Source organism: Cervus canadensis, chromosome X (genome assembly GCF_019320065.1).
Source record: "Cervus canadensis isolate Bull #8, Minnesota chromosome X, ASM1932006v1, whole genome shotgun sequence".
In the NCBI taxonomy this organism is placed as follows: Eukaryota; Metazoa; Chordata; class Mammalia; order Artiodactyla; family Cervidae; genus Cervus; species Cervus canadensis.
In genome coordinates, this window is record NC_057419.1 from 91,828,160 (window position 1) to 91,845,020 (window position 16,861).

Below are 16,861 nucleotides of genomic sequence, written 5' to 3' on the forward strand. Positions count from 1 at the left end.
GGCGGATGCGAGCGTCTGGGGGTACTTTTCTGCTGGGAGTTGCTTTCAGGCATGTAATCTGTGAGTTTTATTTATTTTTCCTCCCAGTTAGGTTGCCCCCCGAGATTCAAAAACTTCCCCCAGACCCACCGGTGAGAGGGTTTCCTGGTGTTTGGAAACTTCCTCTATTAGGACTTCCTTCCTGGGACGGATCTCTGTCCCTAACTCTTTTGTCTCTGTTTTTGTATTTTATATTTTGCCCTACCTCCTTTTGAAGATTATGAGCTGCTTTTCTGGGTGCCTGATGTCCTCTGCTAGCGATCAGAAGTTGTTTTGTGGAGTTTGCTCAGCGTTCAAATGATCTTTCAATGAATTTGTGGGGGAGAAAGTGGTCTCCCCATCCTATTCCTCCGCCACCTTCCCCATCCTACTCTTTGATTCAACAATTCTCCCACTAAAAATCTAGTCTAGAGGAATAATTAAAGTCCATTTAAATATATTTTTAAATCCTTTTAAATTTAATGCTCATTTAATAAATAGAAAAAATAGACTTTGAATCTTTTAATTTGGTCAAATCACAAAAATTAACATTTCAGCCCAATCTCCTTCCCCATCACAACTCATTGATGTAAGGGAGAGTTTTATTTGAAAGAGCTTCAAGAAATTCTGGGAATTATCTGTACAAGCAATATCTGCATATCTATGATAGAATAAAACCCTTGCTCAGATATGGTATTGAATATAATTAGCAGATTCTATTCAAGTAAGAGAGTTGAGTGAGATATAGTTCAAACTGAATTGGGAAGGAAACATTTTTCACAGAAAATGATTTGATCTTTCCAACATAAGGCAATGGTTTGATCATTCCATTATAAGGGTTCTCCCCAACCATGATTTTCTGTCTGTAAATTGAATGAGGAGTTCTAACATTCTTCATCTCTGCCTTCATAGCTTCCATAAACCATTTAACTAACAATGATATTTTTTAAAGTTTTGCTTTTAAGCAACTAAGAAGACAGGCTCTGGTGTAAGTGAAGTAATGGAAACCATACTCAAAAGAGTCAATGGAGAAGAAGTCATGTGTCTTAGTTGATAATTCCATTTTACTTTTTAAAAAACAGTTAGTTGCCAAATCCCCTAACTCAGTGAGTTTTTCAAATACATGCTGTGGCCAGAACAACCTGGGCTCCTTGTTTAATATGCAGGTTCCTGGCTCTACTCCAAATCTACTGAGTAAGAATCTCTTAGGATGAAATCTGAAATCTACCTTTTTAATAAGAATCCCAGGTGATTCTTATTCATATTGCATTCTGAGAACCATCAGGAACGAAAGTATAATAGAAAAGAGAAGAAAGTGGAGAGTAGATCACAAATGATCATCTTCATAATCATTAGGTCTGCAACCCACACACAAATTATACACACACATACATAAATATTGTTTTATTAGTTTGTATCTTTGTAAATGCTTCTAAATATTTTTTTAAAAAAAAACACAGAATGAAGTGTGTAGTAAAATGCCATTATATAAATTAAAATATATATACAAACTAAACATCATGACATATTGTTACAAGGATTTATCCTTTGATAAGTATCCTTTTTGTTGTTCTCTCAATAATTGGAACTCAGTTCTCAGCCTCTTTGGTGCTCAGCACGTCCATAAAATAAGAGCAGATCAACAGGTTGTTAGTAGAATTGGTGTGTGAAAATTGGGGAAAGCGTTCTTTTTTGGGGGGGTGGGGGAGTGTTCTTAAAAGGAATGGAAGTGTTAGCCTATTTCCTACTGGGCAGAATATTGATGTGTTGACTGGAATGCTGACATGATGGTGGAGTTAAAGTAGCCAAACTGTAAACTTTTGAAAATGGCTGTACAGTGCTGAGGAGGAACGGCTGTTGGCCTGTGGTTGATTCAAGCTCCCGGCTGGTCGGGGGCTCCAGTGCTCTCCTTCTCCTCGCTGAGCGGCTGCCCGGTGCAGAAGAAGCCATGGCACTCCGGATCACCAGGAACAGTAAGATAAATGCTGAAAATAAGGCAAAGATCAGTATGGCAGGGGCCAAGCGCATGCCTGTGGTTGCTGTTGCAATCTCTAAGCCCGGACTGAGGCCCCGAACAGCTCTTGGAGACATCGGTAACAAAGTCAGTGAACAACAGCAGGCCAAACTGCCTCTGAGAAAGGAAGCAAAAACTTTAGCTGCTGGAAAAGTTACTGCTAGAAAAGTACCAAAACCTCTGGAAAAGGCTCCGGTACCTGTGCCAGAGCCAGAACCGGAACCGGAGCCTGTTAAGGAAGAGAAACTTTCCCCCGAGCCTATTTTGGTCGATACTCCCTCTCCAAGCCCCACGGAAACATCTGGCTGTGCCCCTGCAGAAGAATATTTGTGTCAGGCTTTCTCAGATGTAATTCTTGCAGTGAGTGATGTGGATGCAGAAGACGGAGCGGATCCAAACCTTTGTAGTGAATATGTGAAAGATATCTATGCTTATCTAAGACAACTTGAGGAAGAGCAAGCCGTCAAACCAAAATACCTAATGGGTCGTGAAGTCACTGGAAACATGAGAGCCATCCTAATTGACTGGCTAGTGCAAGTTCAAACGAAATTCAGGTTACTGCAGGAGACCATGTACATGACTGTTTCCATAACTGATCGGTTCATGCAGGATAATTGTGTGCCCAAGAAGATGCTGCAGCTGGTTGGAGTCACTGCCATGTTTGTTGCAAGCAAATATGAGGAAATGTACCCTCCAGAAATCGGTGACTTTGCCTTTGTGACTGACAATACCTACACCAAGTTTCAAATCAGACAGATGGAAATGAAGATTCTAAGAGCTTTAAATTTTAGTCTGGGTCGCCCTCTACCCCTGCATTTCCTTCGGAGAGCATCTAAGATTGGAGAGGTTGATGTTGAGCTACACACTCTGGCCAAATATCTGATGGAACTAACTATGCTGGACTAGGATATGGTGCACTTTCCTCCTTCTCAGATTGCAGCGGGAGCTTTTTGCTTAGCACTGAAAATTCTTGATAATGGTGAATGGACACCAACTCTGCAGCATTACCTGTCATACACTGAGGAATCCCTTCTTGCTGTTATGCAACACCTGGCAAAGAATGTGGTCATGGTGAACCGCGGGCTTACAAAGCACCTGACTATCAAGAACAAGTATGCCACATCTAAGCATGCTAAGATCAGCACTCTAGCACAGCTGAATTCTGCACTAGTTCAAGATTTAGCCAAGGCTGTAGCAAAAGTGTAACTTGTGAACTTTGGAATACTATCTGCAAATAAAATTGGCACCATGTGCCATCTGTACATATTATATGTTACATTTATTTACTTTTAATAAAGTTGCAGTTCTTTTTTTTAAAAAAAAAAAAGAAAAGAAAATGGCTGTACAATTGGATAGAAGACAGTGATAGCAACCATGTAGTATCATACTAGCCTGAAACTGTCTACACTGGATGAGAAACAGATTTCTGCCTTAAGCATTGTCCATGTTAGTCACAGATAAACCTTTTATGTCTTCATGTTTGGGGGGGAGGGATGGGTGGGGTTTAAATTCCAGGAAGTAAAAGACCAAAGATGTAAAGCTTAAACATCTATGGATGTGTCACAGTTTGGCTCTTTGGGAAAAAAAAAAAAAAGATTAACAAAACTGAGAAATCTTTAGCTGCACTGACCAAGAGAAAAAGAGATTCCATTACTAAAATCTGGAATGAAATAGAGACATCACCATGAATGTTACAGGGGAAAGAAATTATGGAAGGAACTATGAATATCTATATGCCAAAAAATTGTATAACCCAGATGAAATGAACATATATTCTTAAAAAGATATAAGCTATCAAAATTGACTAAATTTAACAAAAGAAGTAGAGGAGAACAACTCCTCTACTCTGAAAACTACAAAATATGGTTGAAATAAATTAAAGAAGATGTAAATAAAATGGAAAGATACTCAGTGTTCATGAATTGCAAGACGTAATATTATTTAGATGGCAATCCTCACCGAATTGATCTACAGATTTAATACAAATCCTATCAAAATTCTAGCTGTCTTTTTGTCAAAAGTGATGTTTATCCTTAAATTCATATGAAAGTACAAGTGATGAAGAATAACCAAAATAATCCCGACAAGGAACAAAGATGGAAGACTTATACTTTTCAATTTCCAAAGTCACTACAAAGCTACAGTACCAAGACAATATGGTTCTGTTATAAGGATAGATATTATAGATCAATGGAACCAAATTGTGAGTCTAGAAATCAATCCATACATTTATTATTGATCATTTTTCCCCAGTTTTATTGAGATATAATTGACATGCAGCACTGTGGTCAATTGATTTTTGACAAAGGTACTGAAAAACTTTAGTGAAAAAAGAATAGTTTTTTCAACTACATGGCGCTTGAGCAACTAGATATTTACATGCAAAATGAAGTTGGACCCCTTCCTTACTACTCTATACACAAATATTAACTCTAAGTGGGTCATAGACCTAACTTCTTAAGTTACCAAAAAGAGTAATTGACAAAAGAAAAATAGAAGTCAGTGTCTTTATTCTAACAGACTCTCAGAGTTCACTGGCAGTTAGCTTCATCCTTCTTTCAAAGATCACAACTCCCAGAAGGAGGACCTTCTCTTACAGTAGGCTAATCTCTCCAGGATCTGGTAATATTTTACTCCTCTTGTCAGGTCAAAGGACAGAAAGAGTTCCTCACTGTCACTAGTCCTACTATGCTTCACCATTTTGGGTTTGTTTCCCTTAACCTTGGCCACACCCTTTAAATAATCTTTTCATTTTAAATCTCTTCACTTTTTAAAAATGTACCATCATTCCCTACCCAAACCCTAATAATTACTTTGTAGTTTTAAACAATAGATCCTTCTTTTATGTAGGTGTTCTACTTTTAATGACTTTCATACATAAGCTATTATATTATATATTATTTTAGTTAATCTACATACTTGTTAATCTATCCCTAGATAATGGAAATTGCTGCAGATATTTACTATTCTTTTCAAACTAATTTCTCTGAGCAATGATGGGCCTATGAGTGCATTAATTCACAGTTACATACTCACATATAATACATCTGGTTTTGTTTTCACAAATGCTTCTGCTGAGGCAAACTCATCATCTCACTTTGTGGATTCTGTTCTCATCACCTCCAAACACTCAAGCCAGAGGGACCCTCTCCAGAACTGTTTAGCTATTCTTTTAACTAACGACTCACATTGGCTCTGAAGGAAAAGTACACAATCAAGGACAGAGAGTGAAACTAGGAGAGTTGAGGGTGATGGAATACATAAAAAGAAGACAGTAAACAATCCAGATTGGTATTTTCATCAGTACAAAGATCAAATAGGGATGCAAAGAATGATAATTTGTCCCATTTAGCTATGTATGCTACCAACTTAATGAGAACACACGTTGGTAAAAATGTTAGTAGCTTTGAATAGGCATTGGCAAACTGGTTGCTTTTATGACTCTGGCTGTAGGGATGAAGTAATAGGAACTTAATTTGAATGCCAAAAGAAGCTTCCTAGAAGGTGAAAGTAAATGACAGTGCTAACTGGTTGTACAATTTATCTTTAATTTAAAGTCAGATTTTTAAAAATTATTTTTTTCAAGTGTAAAGCTTCTCTTGATCTCAACAACTTTTTTTTTTTTATTAGTTGGAGGCTAATTACTTCACAACATTTCAGTGGGTTTTGTCATACATTGATATGAATCAGCCATAGAGTTACACGTATTCCCCATCCCGATCCCCCCTCCCACCTCCCTCTCCACCCGATTCCTCTGGGTCTTCCCAGTGCACCAGGCCCAGGTGAGGGTGGGATGTTTCAAAAGAACAGCATGTATATTATCTATGGTAAAAATTATTTTTTATGAAACATTCATACATCTATAATCACAGAAGCATGAAGTTTTACAGCTTGGAGAATCCTCAAGGTCATTTGTTCAAACCCCTCATTTTATAATTAAGCAAGCAAGGTCTGGATGATTGGTCAGAAGTCAAAACTAGAGTTATAATTCCTTGTGTCTCTCTTTTTCCATCCCTGTTCTTTCCTTTCGATCAATTGTTTTCCAAATATATCTTGCATGGTCAAGAATGTGGTGGAGCTGGGTAGAGTGGTCAGGTTGGCAGATCCAAGGCCTAGGGAAAGAGAAAGGCCAGGGGATGGCATATCCTTTACAGTCAATTAAAGCATCTCTGCTTTTTTTTTTTTTGTTCCTTCATAGATGTTTTTATATAAGATTTTGTCTGGAAAATTTTTCTTGTGTTAAAAAAAGAGAGACATTTGAATAGCACCATTGTATGCCATGCTGTTAACTCAGTGAGAAACTAACTGAAGAAATCCACAAGAAAAATTACATTAATTTGATTGAATCTGGTGGTGCACAGGTAAATGTTTAAAAACTTACTGTTTCAGGGGAAAAAAGTCTTGATTTGTAGCATTTGCCAATTTACATCCCATCATGGCTTTCAAGCTACTGACTTGATATCAACAAGCTTGCAAAATTCCTGAAAATATAATGATCAGTTTTTGCTAGCCATTATGAGCTAGTTCAGGCATGCCACTAATTGAATTCCTTCTGCATGTGATTCCCTCCTCTGATTTTTCTGATTGTATTTAAATAACCAACTAATAGAGAGCTTTTATTTTTGAACAAATAAATAAAAGGCAAGGAATCAGTCTACAGGCCTTGAAAAATATTCTCTTTTTTTGGTGAGTTATTTATTTCTTTGTTTGCGGTTTGGGGGGATGGGGTGTGCCCACAGATAAACACATAGATGGGGAAACAATGAAAACAGTGACAAACTTTATTTTCTTTGGCTCCAAAATCACTGCAGATGATGATTGTAACATTGAAATTAAAAGATGACTCGCTCCTTGGAAGAAAAGCTGTTACAAACCTAGACAGGTATTAAAAAGCAGAGACCTTACTTTGCCAACATTACTTTGACCATATAGTCAAAGCTATGGTTTTTCCAGTAGTCATGTATGGATGTGAGAGTTGGACCATACAGGAGGCTGAGCGCCGAAGAATTAATACTTTTGAAATGTGGTGTTGGAGAAGACTCTTGAGAGTCCCTTGGACTACAAAGAGATCAAATTAGTCAATCTTAAAGGAAATCCGTCCTGAATATTCATTGGAAGGACTGATGCTAAAGCTGAAGCTCCAATATTTTGGCCACCTGATGTGAAGAGCCGACTCGGATGCTGGGCAAGATTGAAGGCAGGATGAGATTGTTGAAAGGCATTCACTGACTCAGTGGACATGACTTTGAGCAAGCTCCAGGAGATGGTGAAGACAGAGAAGCCTGGCATGCTGCAGTCCTTGGGGTCACAAAGAGTCGGACATGACTGAGTGACTGAACAGCAACAAAACACATGTGATCTCTGAGATGAAAAGTAACATATTTAAAATGAAATGCTGACAAAACAACTGTGGATGAAATCAATGACCATCCTGGGGGTGGATAAAAATGTTTACACACAGATAGATGTTTCTATGCACCAGTAGCATCTGTTTCTATAAGCAGAGAGGTGCTATTTTCATCAAATATGAGGAAATGTCTTGGGGAAGATTGCATTTCTTCCTTCATCTCCCTAGGAAGCCATTCAATTATATCCCACTATTCTCTTTGACTCCAGTGGGTGATCTATGCTCAGATTGGCTCTTTTTATTTTAACCCTAATGGCTTCCTTTTGTGTCTTTCATATTAGTGTACTGCCTGCTGCCCCCAAAACACAGAGAAAGATAGAAATTTCCACACTAAAAGAGAAAAGTTTCAAGGGATAAGAAAAGAAAAGTTAAAGAAGGAATAATTGTCTGAATATTTATGCCATGGTCTTTTCAATGTATATGGCCTCTTTTTCTTTTTCTCTAGTCCAGATTATGGGGAGAGCATGGGAGCAGGATTGAAATATGCCTCACATCATAATATCCACAGTCTTATCTTACACTGGGTTCATTATAACTCAATTGCATGTATTAAAATAATGCTAGCTAATGTTTCAACTCTTCTCTGCAACATTCTTAACTTCTGGCATTAAAAACCTCAGGGATAGAAAATATATCTCCATTTTGTTTCATTTCTCAAAATTTCTTTCAATCATGCAGAACATTTAGCAATAATAAAATAGTAATGGAACTATAGTGTTCACAGAGGTCTACCTGCTGACTTTCAATTCCTGTGTATGTTGGTGATGAGAAGGGAAACAAAGTCATCAAGCTCCAAGCCAGTCTATAGATTTATTTTACTTTTTGAAGAATGTTTATGTTCAAACTGATTGAAAATGGATATTTCAGTAAAAAATATATTTCCTGTAATGCATTTTTCATGGAGTGAAAAATCACTTTGATTACTTTAAAACATAGTCAAGCCTTATGCAAATATGTGTGTGTGTGTATTAGCATATATATATATATATATATATATATATATATATATATATATATATATATATAGAGAGAGAGAGAGAGAGAGAGAGAGAGAGAGAGAGAGAGAGAGAGCAAAGACAGTTTCATAGTCCAATTCATGAGTTCTCTTTCATTACCTTATGATAAAGAAGTGGCAACTGCTCTAATATGGATTATGTTAGTCCACACCAAAACTGCTGCCCTAAGAAGTTCATGAAATATTCCGATTAGCCCATGCTCCTTCATCTTAATAACCAATAAACAACTTCAGTTGGTAATGGTCCTTTGAGTCCTACATTCATTGTCCAATCTTCGTCTATCTTTGATGATCATCACAGGTTTTACTGATACTGGGAAAGAGTCCGACATTTTTTTAAATCTCAAATCATGTTATCTAGTTTGACAGTCTTGTTCTTTTTCTTATCAGTAGTTACAGTTGGATTTTAGGCTGAAAAATAAACTAAACTATGACATTGCAGGGTTTCCTTTCAATTAATTAATTTTCACTTAATCAAAGACACATCTGCATTTGCTTCATTTGTAAGGTAAAATAATATTTTCAATGGCCGATCTGAAATTTTATCCAGAGATCTGAGCAAGCTGTGTCCTTTCTGCTTCTTTTATCACTGCCACTAATAAAGATTCTGCAACCAGACTTAGTTAACAGTTTGAAAGATGATGTGTGAGCCACAACAGAAAACACTTTGGCTCTTCCTGAGTGATCTTGGTCTTGGATTCTTGAAAGCATCAAAAATCTGAATCCATCAAAAATTAAGGTATGATTCAAAGACGTTTATAAAGTAGGCATACAGAGAATTGGTAGTCCACTTGGGCTTTAGTATGTCATTTCTGTTTTGATTTATGGTGTCTAAATAAAATGGGGAAGAAGGGAAAGGAGATACAAATAGCAATTCACTTTTATTTAAACCAACTTTAAAGAACAAAGGGATCAAAAATACCTGGGTCCAATTTATTGTTTTGATTAATACAATAGCTCTCAAACTTGTATGCATGTGGGAAATTTAGAGAATTTCATCAAAAGTATACATGTGTAAGTAAGTTTGGTCAATTGGTAAAGAAATGACTTCTAAATTACTGGAAATAAATGTTTGAAGGATGAACAAAACACAGTGTATATTTTTTGTTAATGATTATTCCATGTGATACTGCTTTGTCTTTCTTTTTCCCTATACCCTGACCAATGACAAGTTGGGTAATGAAACAACATAACATCTGATCCCTTCCTCTGTTTTCAATAGCCAGCCACTGAATTGCTCATCTCTCCCCTCTATTGTGAATCTAGCTATGTCCCATTATTTTTTATAATCACATATTAGTCAATCTCAACTGCATTAAAATCTAACCCAAGCATTATCCAACTACTCTTTCTTATCTCTTTTCCCCAACAGGAGTACTTTCCATATATAAACCTCTATAAACTGGCATGGCCTTCTTCCTTTCCTATTCTAGGTAGTGGAATTTCATTCCCAACACACCCTGAGGTTCTATATTACATAAAAGAAGTCTACAGGATTTGCCTCTATGTGAGAGGAATAAGTAAAAGAATACAAGAGCAGTAACCTTTACATTATGTCCTTTAGATTATGTCTTCCACATGGTAGACATGATGCTAACAGATAGCTATTATCCAATTGTCCAATTCAGTCCTTAAAATAATCCTTGTAGCATCATTATAGATATTATCCAATTGTCCAATTCAGTCCTTAAAATAATCCTTGTAGCATCATTATCACCATTTTACAAATGAGGAAGCTGAAGTTTCAACTCAATTTTATTCAACTCCAAAGCCCATACTATATGATGCACAATATTCACTTCACTGATTGAATTGAAAACATACTCAGTAGGTTGTAGAAAGTAACAAGTTGCATAGGTTTGCCAGTATCTTTCCAAACAAGAACAAAGCTCAAATGAAAAAATATTCATTTAATATAGGAAATAGAAAACAGTTCAGTTGAGTTTTCTTATTAAAAAAAAAAAAAATAGAAACCATGTCCCTACAGGTGACTACTGCCTTGATCATTCTGAGGAAACTGACCAATTGATAAAACCAGTTTGCTAGATTTCCACTGTATTGAAATATCCAACTGGTAGTTTTGTTATCATTTATATTTACCCTGAGAGTCCAGACAAAACTGGCATGATAAGGAAGGAAGGGTGATTGACTAGGTTACAGCAGCAGAGCTAAATCTAGTCCTCCTAGTGGTTCATAAGTTGAATGTAAGTAAATACATTAAAGATTGGCAGATGGGAACTTACAATTCTACAATAAGAAATAGGAAAAGGATAGACAAAAGATATGCATGTTTTACTCATTTTGTAAGGTTCCTATAAAAGTATTGCATTTAGTATTGAATTTCACATGTTGAGAAATTGGAGAGGCTATAGAGAAGAGTAACAGAAGTACTAGACTAAGGAAAAAATGAGTTTAAAGAAAGTGATTTTGTAATCCATTCATATTAAATATTATATCATACTTTTATATAAGGCACAGACCACTTAGATTTGACTCTTGAACTACACAGAGACCTAAGGCACCAACTCCCCATGCAGTTGAAAACTCACATATAACTTTTGACTCCATTAAAATTTAACAACTAATAATCTACTGTTGACTGGAAGCCTTACTGATATCAGTCAATTAACACATATTTTGTATGTTATGTTTAACTACATATACTCAATATTTTATGACATGCTTAATTTTTTTCAATATTTTTAGCTATGTAGTTTGAGAAGTTTTTCAAATTGTTGAAAATCTCCAAAAATGTTTCCAATATATTTATTGAAAAAAAATACTCATGTAAATGAACTCACACAGTTTAAACCCTTGTTCAAGAGTCAACTTTATTTAGAAATATCTAATACTACAAAATCAACAATACTATGAACATAAAAAAAATGAAGTTGTAAAAAAAGGTCAAAAACACTGGGTGCTATGATAGGTAATTTACATGTATTAGTTTATTTAATACTCACATTTAATCTGAGTTTTCCTCTTTTTAATAAAGGAAAAATTAAGCACTAGAGAAGGTAAATTATTTTCCCCAATTTATACACCTAAAAGTGTAGCAGAATAGGGACTCAGACCCTGAATTCCTTACTCTAACGTTTGGATATTTGAAAGTACTTCAGTGATACTGGAGCATAATGAAGCCATAGATGCAGGGGCAAGGAGGGAAGTAGAAAATGAGGTAAGAGAAACCTGTAGGAACCAGACCACAAGAGTTTTATATATGGAATTTTTATTGAAGTATAGTTTACTTAACAGTGTATAGCTGAATCACTTTGCTCTACACCTGAAACTGTCATAACATTGTACATATGGAATTTTGATTGCATTTAAATGAAAGATAACTAGAGAGTTTTAAAATGGGAGGGGGATGCTTAGATTCATGTCAGAAAGGTCACTTTGGTAGTATTTTGAAGAAGTAACGATGTATAGAGGCACAACTAGAGGAGAAGAGCTCTACTATAGCAAAAAGTTATAGGGACCTGATCTAAGGCAGTATCAGTAGGAATGAAGAATATGTTAGGGACTAGACTGAAAAGTTATCTTAGAAAGAATAATAGATTTTGATGACTGCTTGGGTGTGGATGATGAAAGGGAGAAGTCTATGAAGATTTTCAGATGCTAACGAGTTGCCAATAAGGTCCTTACATAATACAAAGAGATGAATAAAAGAAGAAGAAAAGTTGTGTAGGGACATACTGGGTTGACATTCAGACATGTTAAGTTTAAAATGACACTACAAAATCCAGTTGAAGATTTCTAGTAGGTTAGTATGTAGATTTGCAGCTCGAGAGAGATATAAATTTATATAAATTTGAACTCAAGGACGTTTAGACAGTAATAAAAAATTGTAGAAGAGAATGACATTGAGCAAAGCATGTGGAATGAAGAGGACTGACAAGATCCTACAGGACACTAAATTTAAATGGCAGGTGGAGTGAGGGGAGAGAACACTGATTTAACATCTTCAATGGGACAAGCGCTTTGCCAGGTGCCTTACATATACCATCAGTGAAGTAGAGTGGGGGGGGGGGGGAAAGTTGAGCAGAAACCCTGGAAGACAGAACTTAAAGAAGGAAGGAGTTATTAACAAAGTCAAATGTCAAAGATGGATTAAGAAAAACATCCGATAGATTTGGCAGTCAGGAGACTATAGGTAGCCATTTTAGTGTAGTAGTGTGAAAAGAAGTGAGAGTTAGGACTAATAATGTAGGCAGTTACTGGATATAACTTTTTTTTTTTTAATTTTCAGGAAGCCTGGTTAATAATAAGGGAGTGCCTAGAGGAGACAGCATCTTTTTTTTTTTTTTAATTAATTTATTTATTTTTTCAGTGGGTTTTGTCATACATTGACATGAATCAGCAATAGATTTACACGTATTCCCCATCCCGATCCCCCCTCCCACCTCCCTCTCCACCCGATTCCTCTGGGTCTTCCCAGTGCACCAGGCCCGAGCACTTGTCTCATGCATCCCACCTGGGCTGGTGACCTGTTTCACCATAGATAATATACATGCTGTTCTTTCGAAACATCCCACCCTCACCTTCTCCCACAGAGTTCAAAAGTCTGTTCTGTACTTCTGTGTCTCTTTTTCTGTTTTGCATATAGGGTTGTCGTTACCATCTTTCTAAATTCCATATATATGTGTTAGTATGCTGTAATGTTCTTTATCTTTCTGGCTTACTTCACTCTGTAGCATCTTATAATATGGTAGTCCTTGTATTATAAGAAATATGCAAATGTTGGCACACAAATTCCTCTCTTTCATTGTTGTACTATGGGTCACATAAAGACCTCATTGTTATTTTCTTAGGCCCCCTCTTAACTGTGGACTTTAACATTTGATCAGCTTCCAGCCAGTAGACAGGAGTTCAAATATTCTCTTCAGTTTAACCATTCTTAATGGTCCCTAGTTACTCATATTTACTTTTTGATTGAGGTAATTGGCCTCTGCTTCCTAGAATTTGTCTGTATTAAGTCCATTTTACATCATTACATTGACTGTAAATCCAGGTATTGGTTGCACTTTGAGCAATACAAATACTTCAGCACTTTCTTTCCCACACTGTGAAAGATTTCACAATGACCTGTCACTGCTAAATAGCGCCACTTGACCAAGTTTGCTAAACTCATATTATAAACCAAGGAAAAAAGATATAGGTTAGAATAATTATTTTGTTATTTGGGTTTAGAGGTGTGATTTATGCTGAAACACCATTTAGATTTAAAGCATCCTATTTTCTCTCATCTTCATTCCTTTAGGTCTTCCCTCCCATTACTCTTCCATCCTTCACAACTACTGACAATTTGATGACAAATTCCGTGTATTTCACAAGCTGTCTTTTTGCTGTTTGCTTTTTACTTACCTTTCCTACAATGCTAGAGTCACCAAAGAAGATGGAAAGTGAATGTTTTAGCACTGATTATTTTTCTTTTGTCATACTATTATGTAGAAAATAGCTTTTATTCCATCAAAATTTTAATATGCTGACTGATTCTAGATGGACTGATCTTCCTAAAATTTAGATTCCTAACCCCATCACCACACCAGAATGCTATTGTTTGCATATCTGTGAGTCTAAGGATAAGGTTTTGCAAAATAATAATTAATGTGTGTTTTCCACACTTGATAAAAAATGGTATTTATACTTATTAGAGCTTTGCTTTCAACTTTTAATTAGCCTTTTTACTAATAATTAATACTTTTTTGCTGCATACTCTACAATTGCTAGCTTTAGAGAAATAAAGAAATTTGGTAATTAGCATTCAGACTGCTAATGAAAGTGTGAAAATACTGATGTTACAAATAGATCTAATGGTAATTGTTGACTTTCTATAAACTAATTCTTATTTGTTGGCTTCCTAGAAATAATACAATTTGCTTCAGCAACCAGTTAAAATTGGAATGCTATAATTTAGGTGGTGGAAAAAGAAAAGAACTCTTGTTGGTCAGTTTACGTATTACATTGTCCATCATAAAGAACAGCTGTTTTTATCCACTGCCTGTGAGAGTGCAACATGAATTTTGAATTTCTCATTATCTCAATAGTTGTTACAAACACACCATAATCTTTTTTCAAAACAAATTGATTCTTAATCTATTTTGTTTTAAACTGTATGTTGTTTATATTATTTAGAATGGAGTGCATGTTTCACAAAATCAAATTGCTGGTAGTATGTTACTGTTATAATATGTGGGAAACTATTAGGCTAAAGCTTGGTGTGCACAAATCTCTGTATCTCTGTTTTTGAAAGCTTATGTAATTATCTCAGTGGTGGTCCAAATCCCAATCATATCATATCACATGAGTCGTTTTGTATACTCTGCACTAGTTTCAAACTACATACATTATTTCATCAGCCAATGAGTGAATGAAAATATAATATATATATATATATATATATATATATATATGTTTATAAAATAAACAAGATTAGCAGGATGATGTGATTGGTAAATGGTATTTCAAAACCAAATGTATAAATCTTTAAGACCACATGATCAGAAATTGCTTAGCCACATTACCATTCCTCATTTTAATACAGCTATAAAATTCCTTAGCAGGTCCCCTTTCACTGTCTGCCTTAACCCTCTAGTGCCAGCAGATAGGGGGAGGAATTTTGCTTAGAGAAAAACAGGAAATCCATCATTTCAGGGAGTGAGAAAGGAAATATTTTCTTCTGTTTGGAGCAAGATTTTATGTCTTTTGCACTTGGCTCAAATCAGGAAGAAAATATACACTCACAAGCAAGCTTTTAACAGAAAGGTTAGCTTTTCTGCAAAGTCTGAATTCTACCTGAATCACAGAAACTTCAAATAGGCTTCAAAGATCTGGAGTTGCAAGGCTATTAAAAAATGCTATGGGCTTTAGATTTTGACAGAGTTCAAAAGCTGAGACTTTCATTTGAAAGTGTAATTTTCAAAGAAGAAAAAGGGATGGCTAAAGGAAAATAAACAATTTTACTTCACTGATTTTACCAAAGTGGGAGTTTGCTGTACCACGCAGGGAACCCAAAGCCTGTGCTCTGTGACAATCTAGAGGGGTGGGAAGGGGAGGGAGGAGGGAGGGGGGTACAAGAGGGAGGGGACACATGTGTACCTATGGCCAATTCATGTTGATGTATGGCAGAAACCATCACAATATTGCAATTATCTTACAATTAAATATAGATTTAAAATATGTTGGCTATATTTAAGAAGACTTAGTATCTGTGCCATGGCAAAAACATTGTTTTAAATGGCGTGTGATTGCTGCTGCTGCTGCTACTAAGTCACTTCAGTCATACCTGACTCTGTGTGACCCCATAGAGGGCAGCCCACCAGGCTCCTCCACCCATGAGATTTTCCAGGCAAGAGTACTGGAGTGGGGTGCCATTGTCTTCTCTGGCGTGTGATTAGGTGGCTACAAAAAAAAAGTGAAGGGCAACTAAAACATTCCAGCCAGTATCATATTAGCATATTTGAACATCAGCTGTGAGAGGATGACCAAGTAACATCCGTCTATATGAGTTGCCTCTTCATTATTGGTATTAGTATCTGATTAAAGCTTGAGTGTGAAGAAAGCTGAGCACCGAAGAACTGATGCTTTTGAACAGTGGTGTTGGAGAAGACTCTTGAGAGTCCCTTGGACTGCAAGGAGATCTAACCAGTCCATCCTAAAGGAGATCAGTCCTGGGTGTTCATTAGAAGGAATGATGCTGAAGCTGAAACTCCAATACTTTGGCCACCTCATGCGAAGAGTTGACTCATTGGAAAAGACCCTGATGCTGGGAGGGATTGGGGGCAGGAGGAGAAGGGGATGGCAGAGGATGAGATGGATGGGTGGCATCACAGACTCGATGGACATGAGTTTGAGTAAACTCCAGGAGTTGGTGATGGACAGGGAGGCCTGGCGTTCTGCGATTCATGGGGTCTCAAAGAGTCGGACACAACTGAGCTACTGAACTGAACTGAAAGCTTGAGTTATTCTGCTTTGGTTCTTTATCTGAAGGGCCAGAGGGTAGAAAGTTTGGATGAGGTTGTGGACCAAGAAAAAAGAGTTCCCACCAATTTCTGTTTTTCCCAAATTGTCCAGTCAGGTACAGTTTTGTACTTTATCATTCTTCAAATACAGTTGTTTCCTCAGAATGAAGGATATGATTTTTTGTTTTGCCACTTTATTTTTTTAATTTAAGTTTATTTGGATTACATAGAAGCATAAAAGTCAAGTCCATAGAAAACAGACCTAACTATGTGACTTTTATGCCTCTTTGTAACCCAAATAAATCACAGAGCCCTACATGGCCTAATCTGTGAAAGGGTTTGCATTTAAAAGAAAGATAAATTTTGGAATGCTCAGGCTGGTCCAGAAAAATTGCACAGCCCTGTGCACCAGAAAGCTTAACAGAAAGTTAATGCAGGTATCTTCT

General features: G+C 36.4%; 1 protein-coding gene across 1 annotated transcript; it reads left to right on the forward strand.

The window, feature by feature from the left end:
- The first annotated feature begins 1,861 nt into the window (after window positions 1–1,861).
- Window positions 1,862–3,344, forward strand: LOC122434837 (G2/mitotic-specific cyclin-B1-like). The gene has a single exon (XM_043458597.1). The coding sequence runs from the start codon at window positions 1,967–1,969 to the stop codon at window positions 2,936–2,938; it is 972 nt and encodes a 323-aa protein (XP_043314532.1). The 5' UTR covers window positions 1,862–1,966; the 3' UTR covers window positions 2,939–3,344.
- Window positions 3,345–16,861: the final 13,517 nt, after the last annotated feature.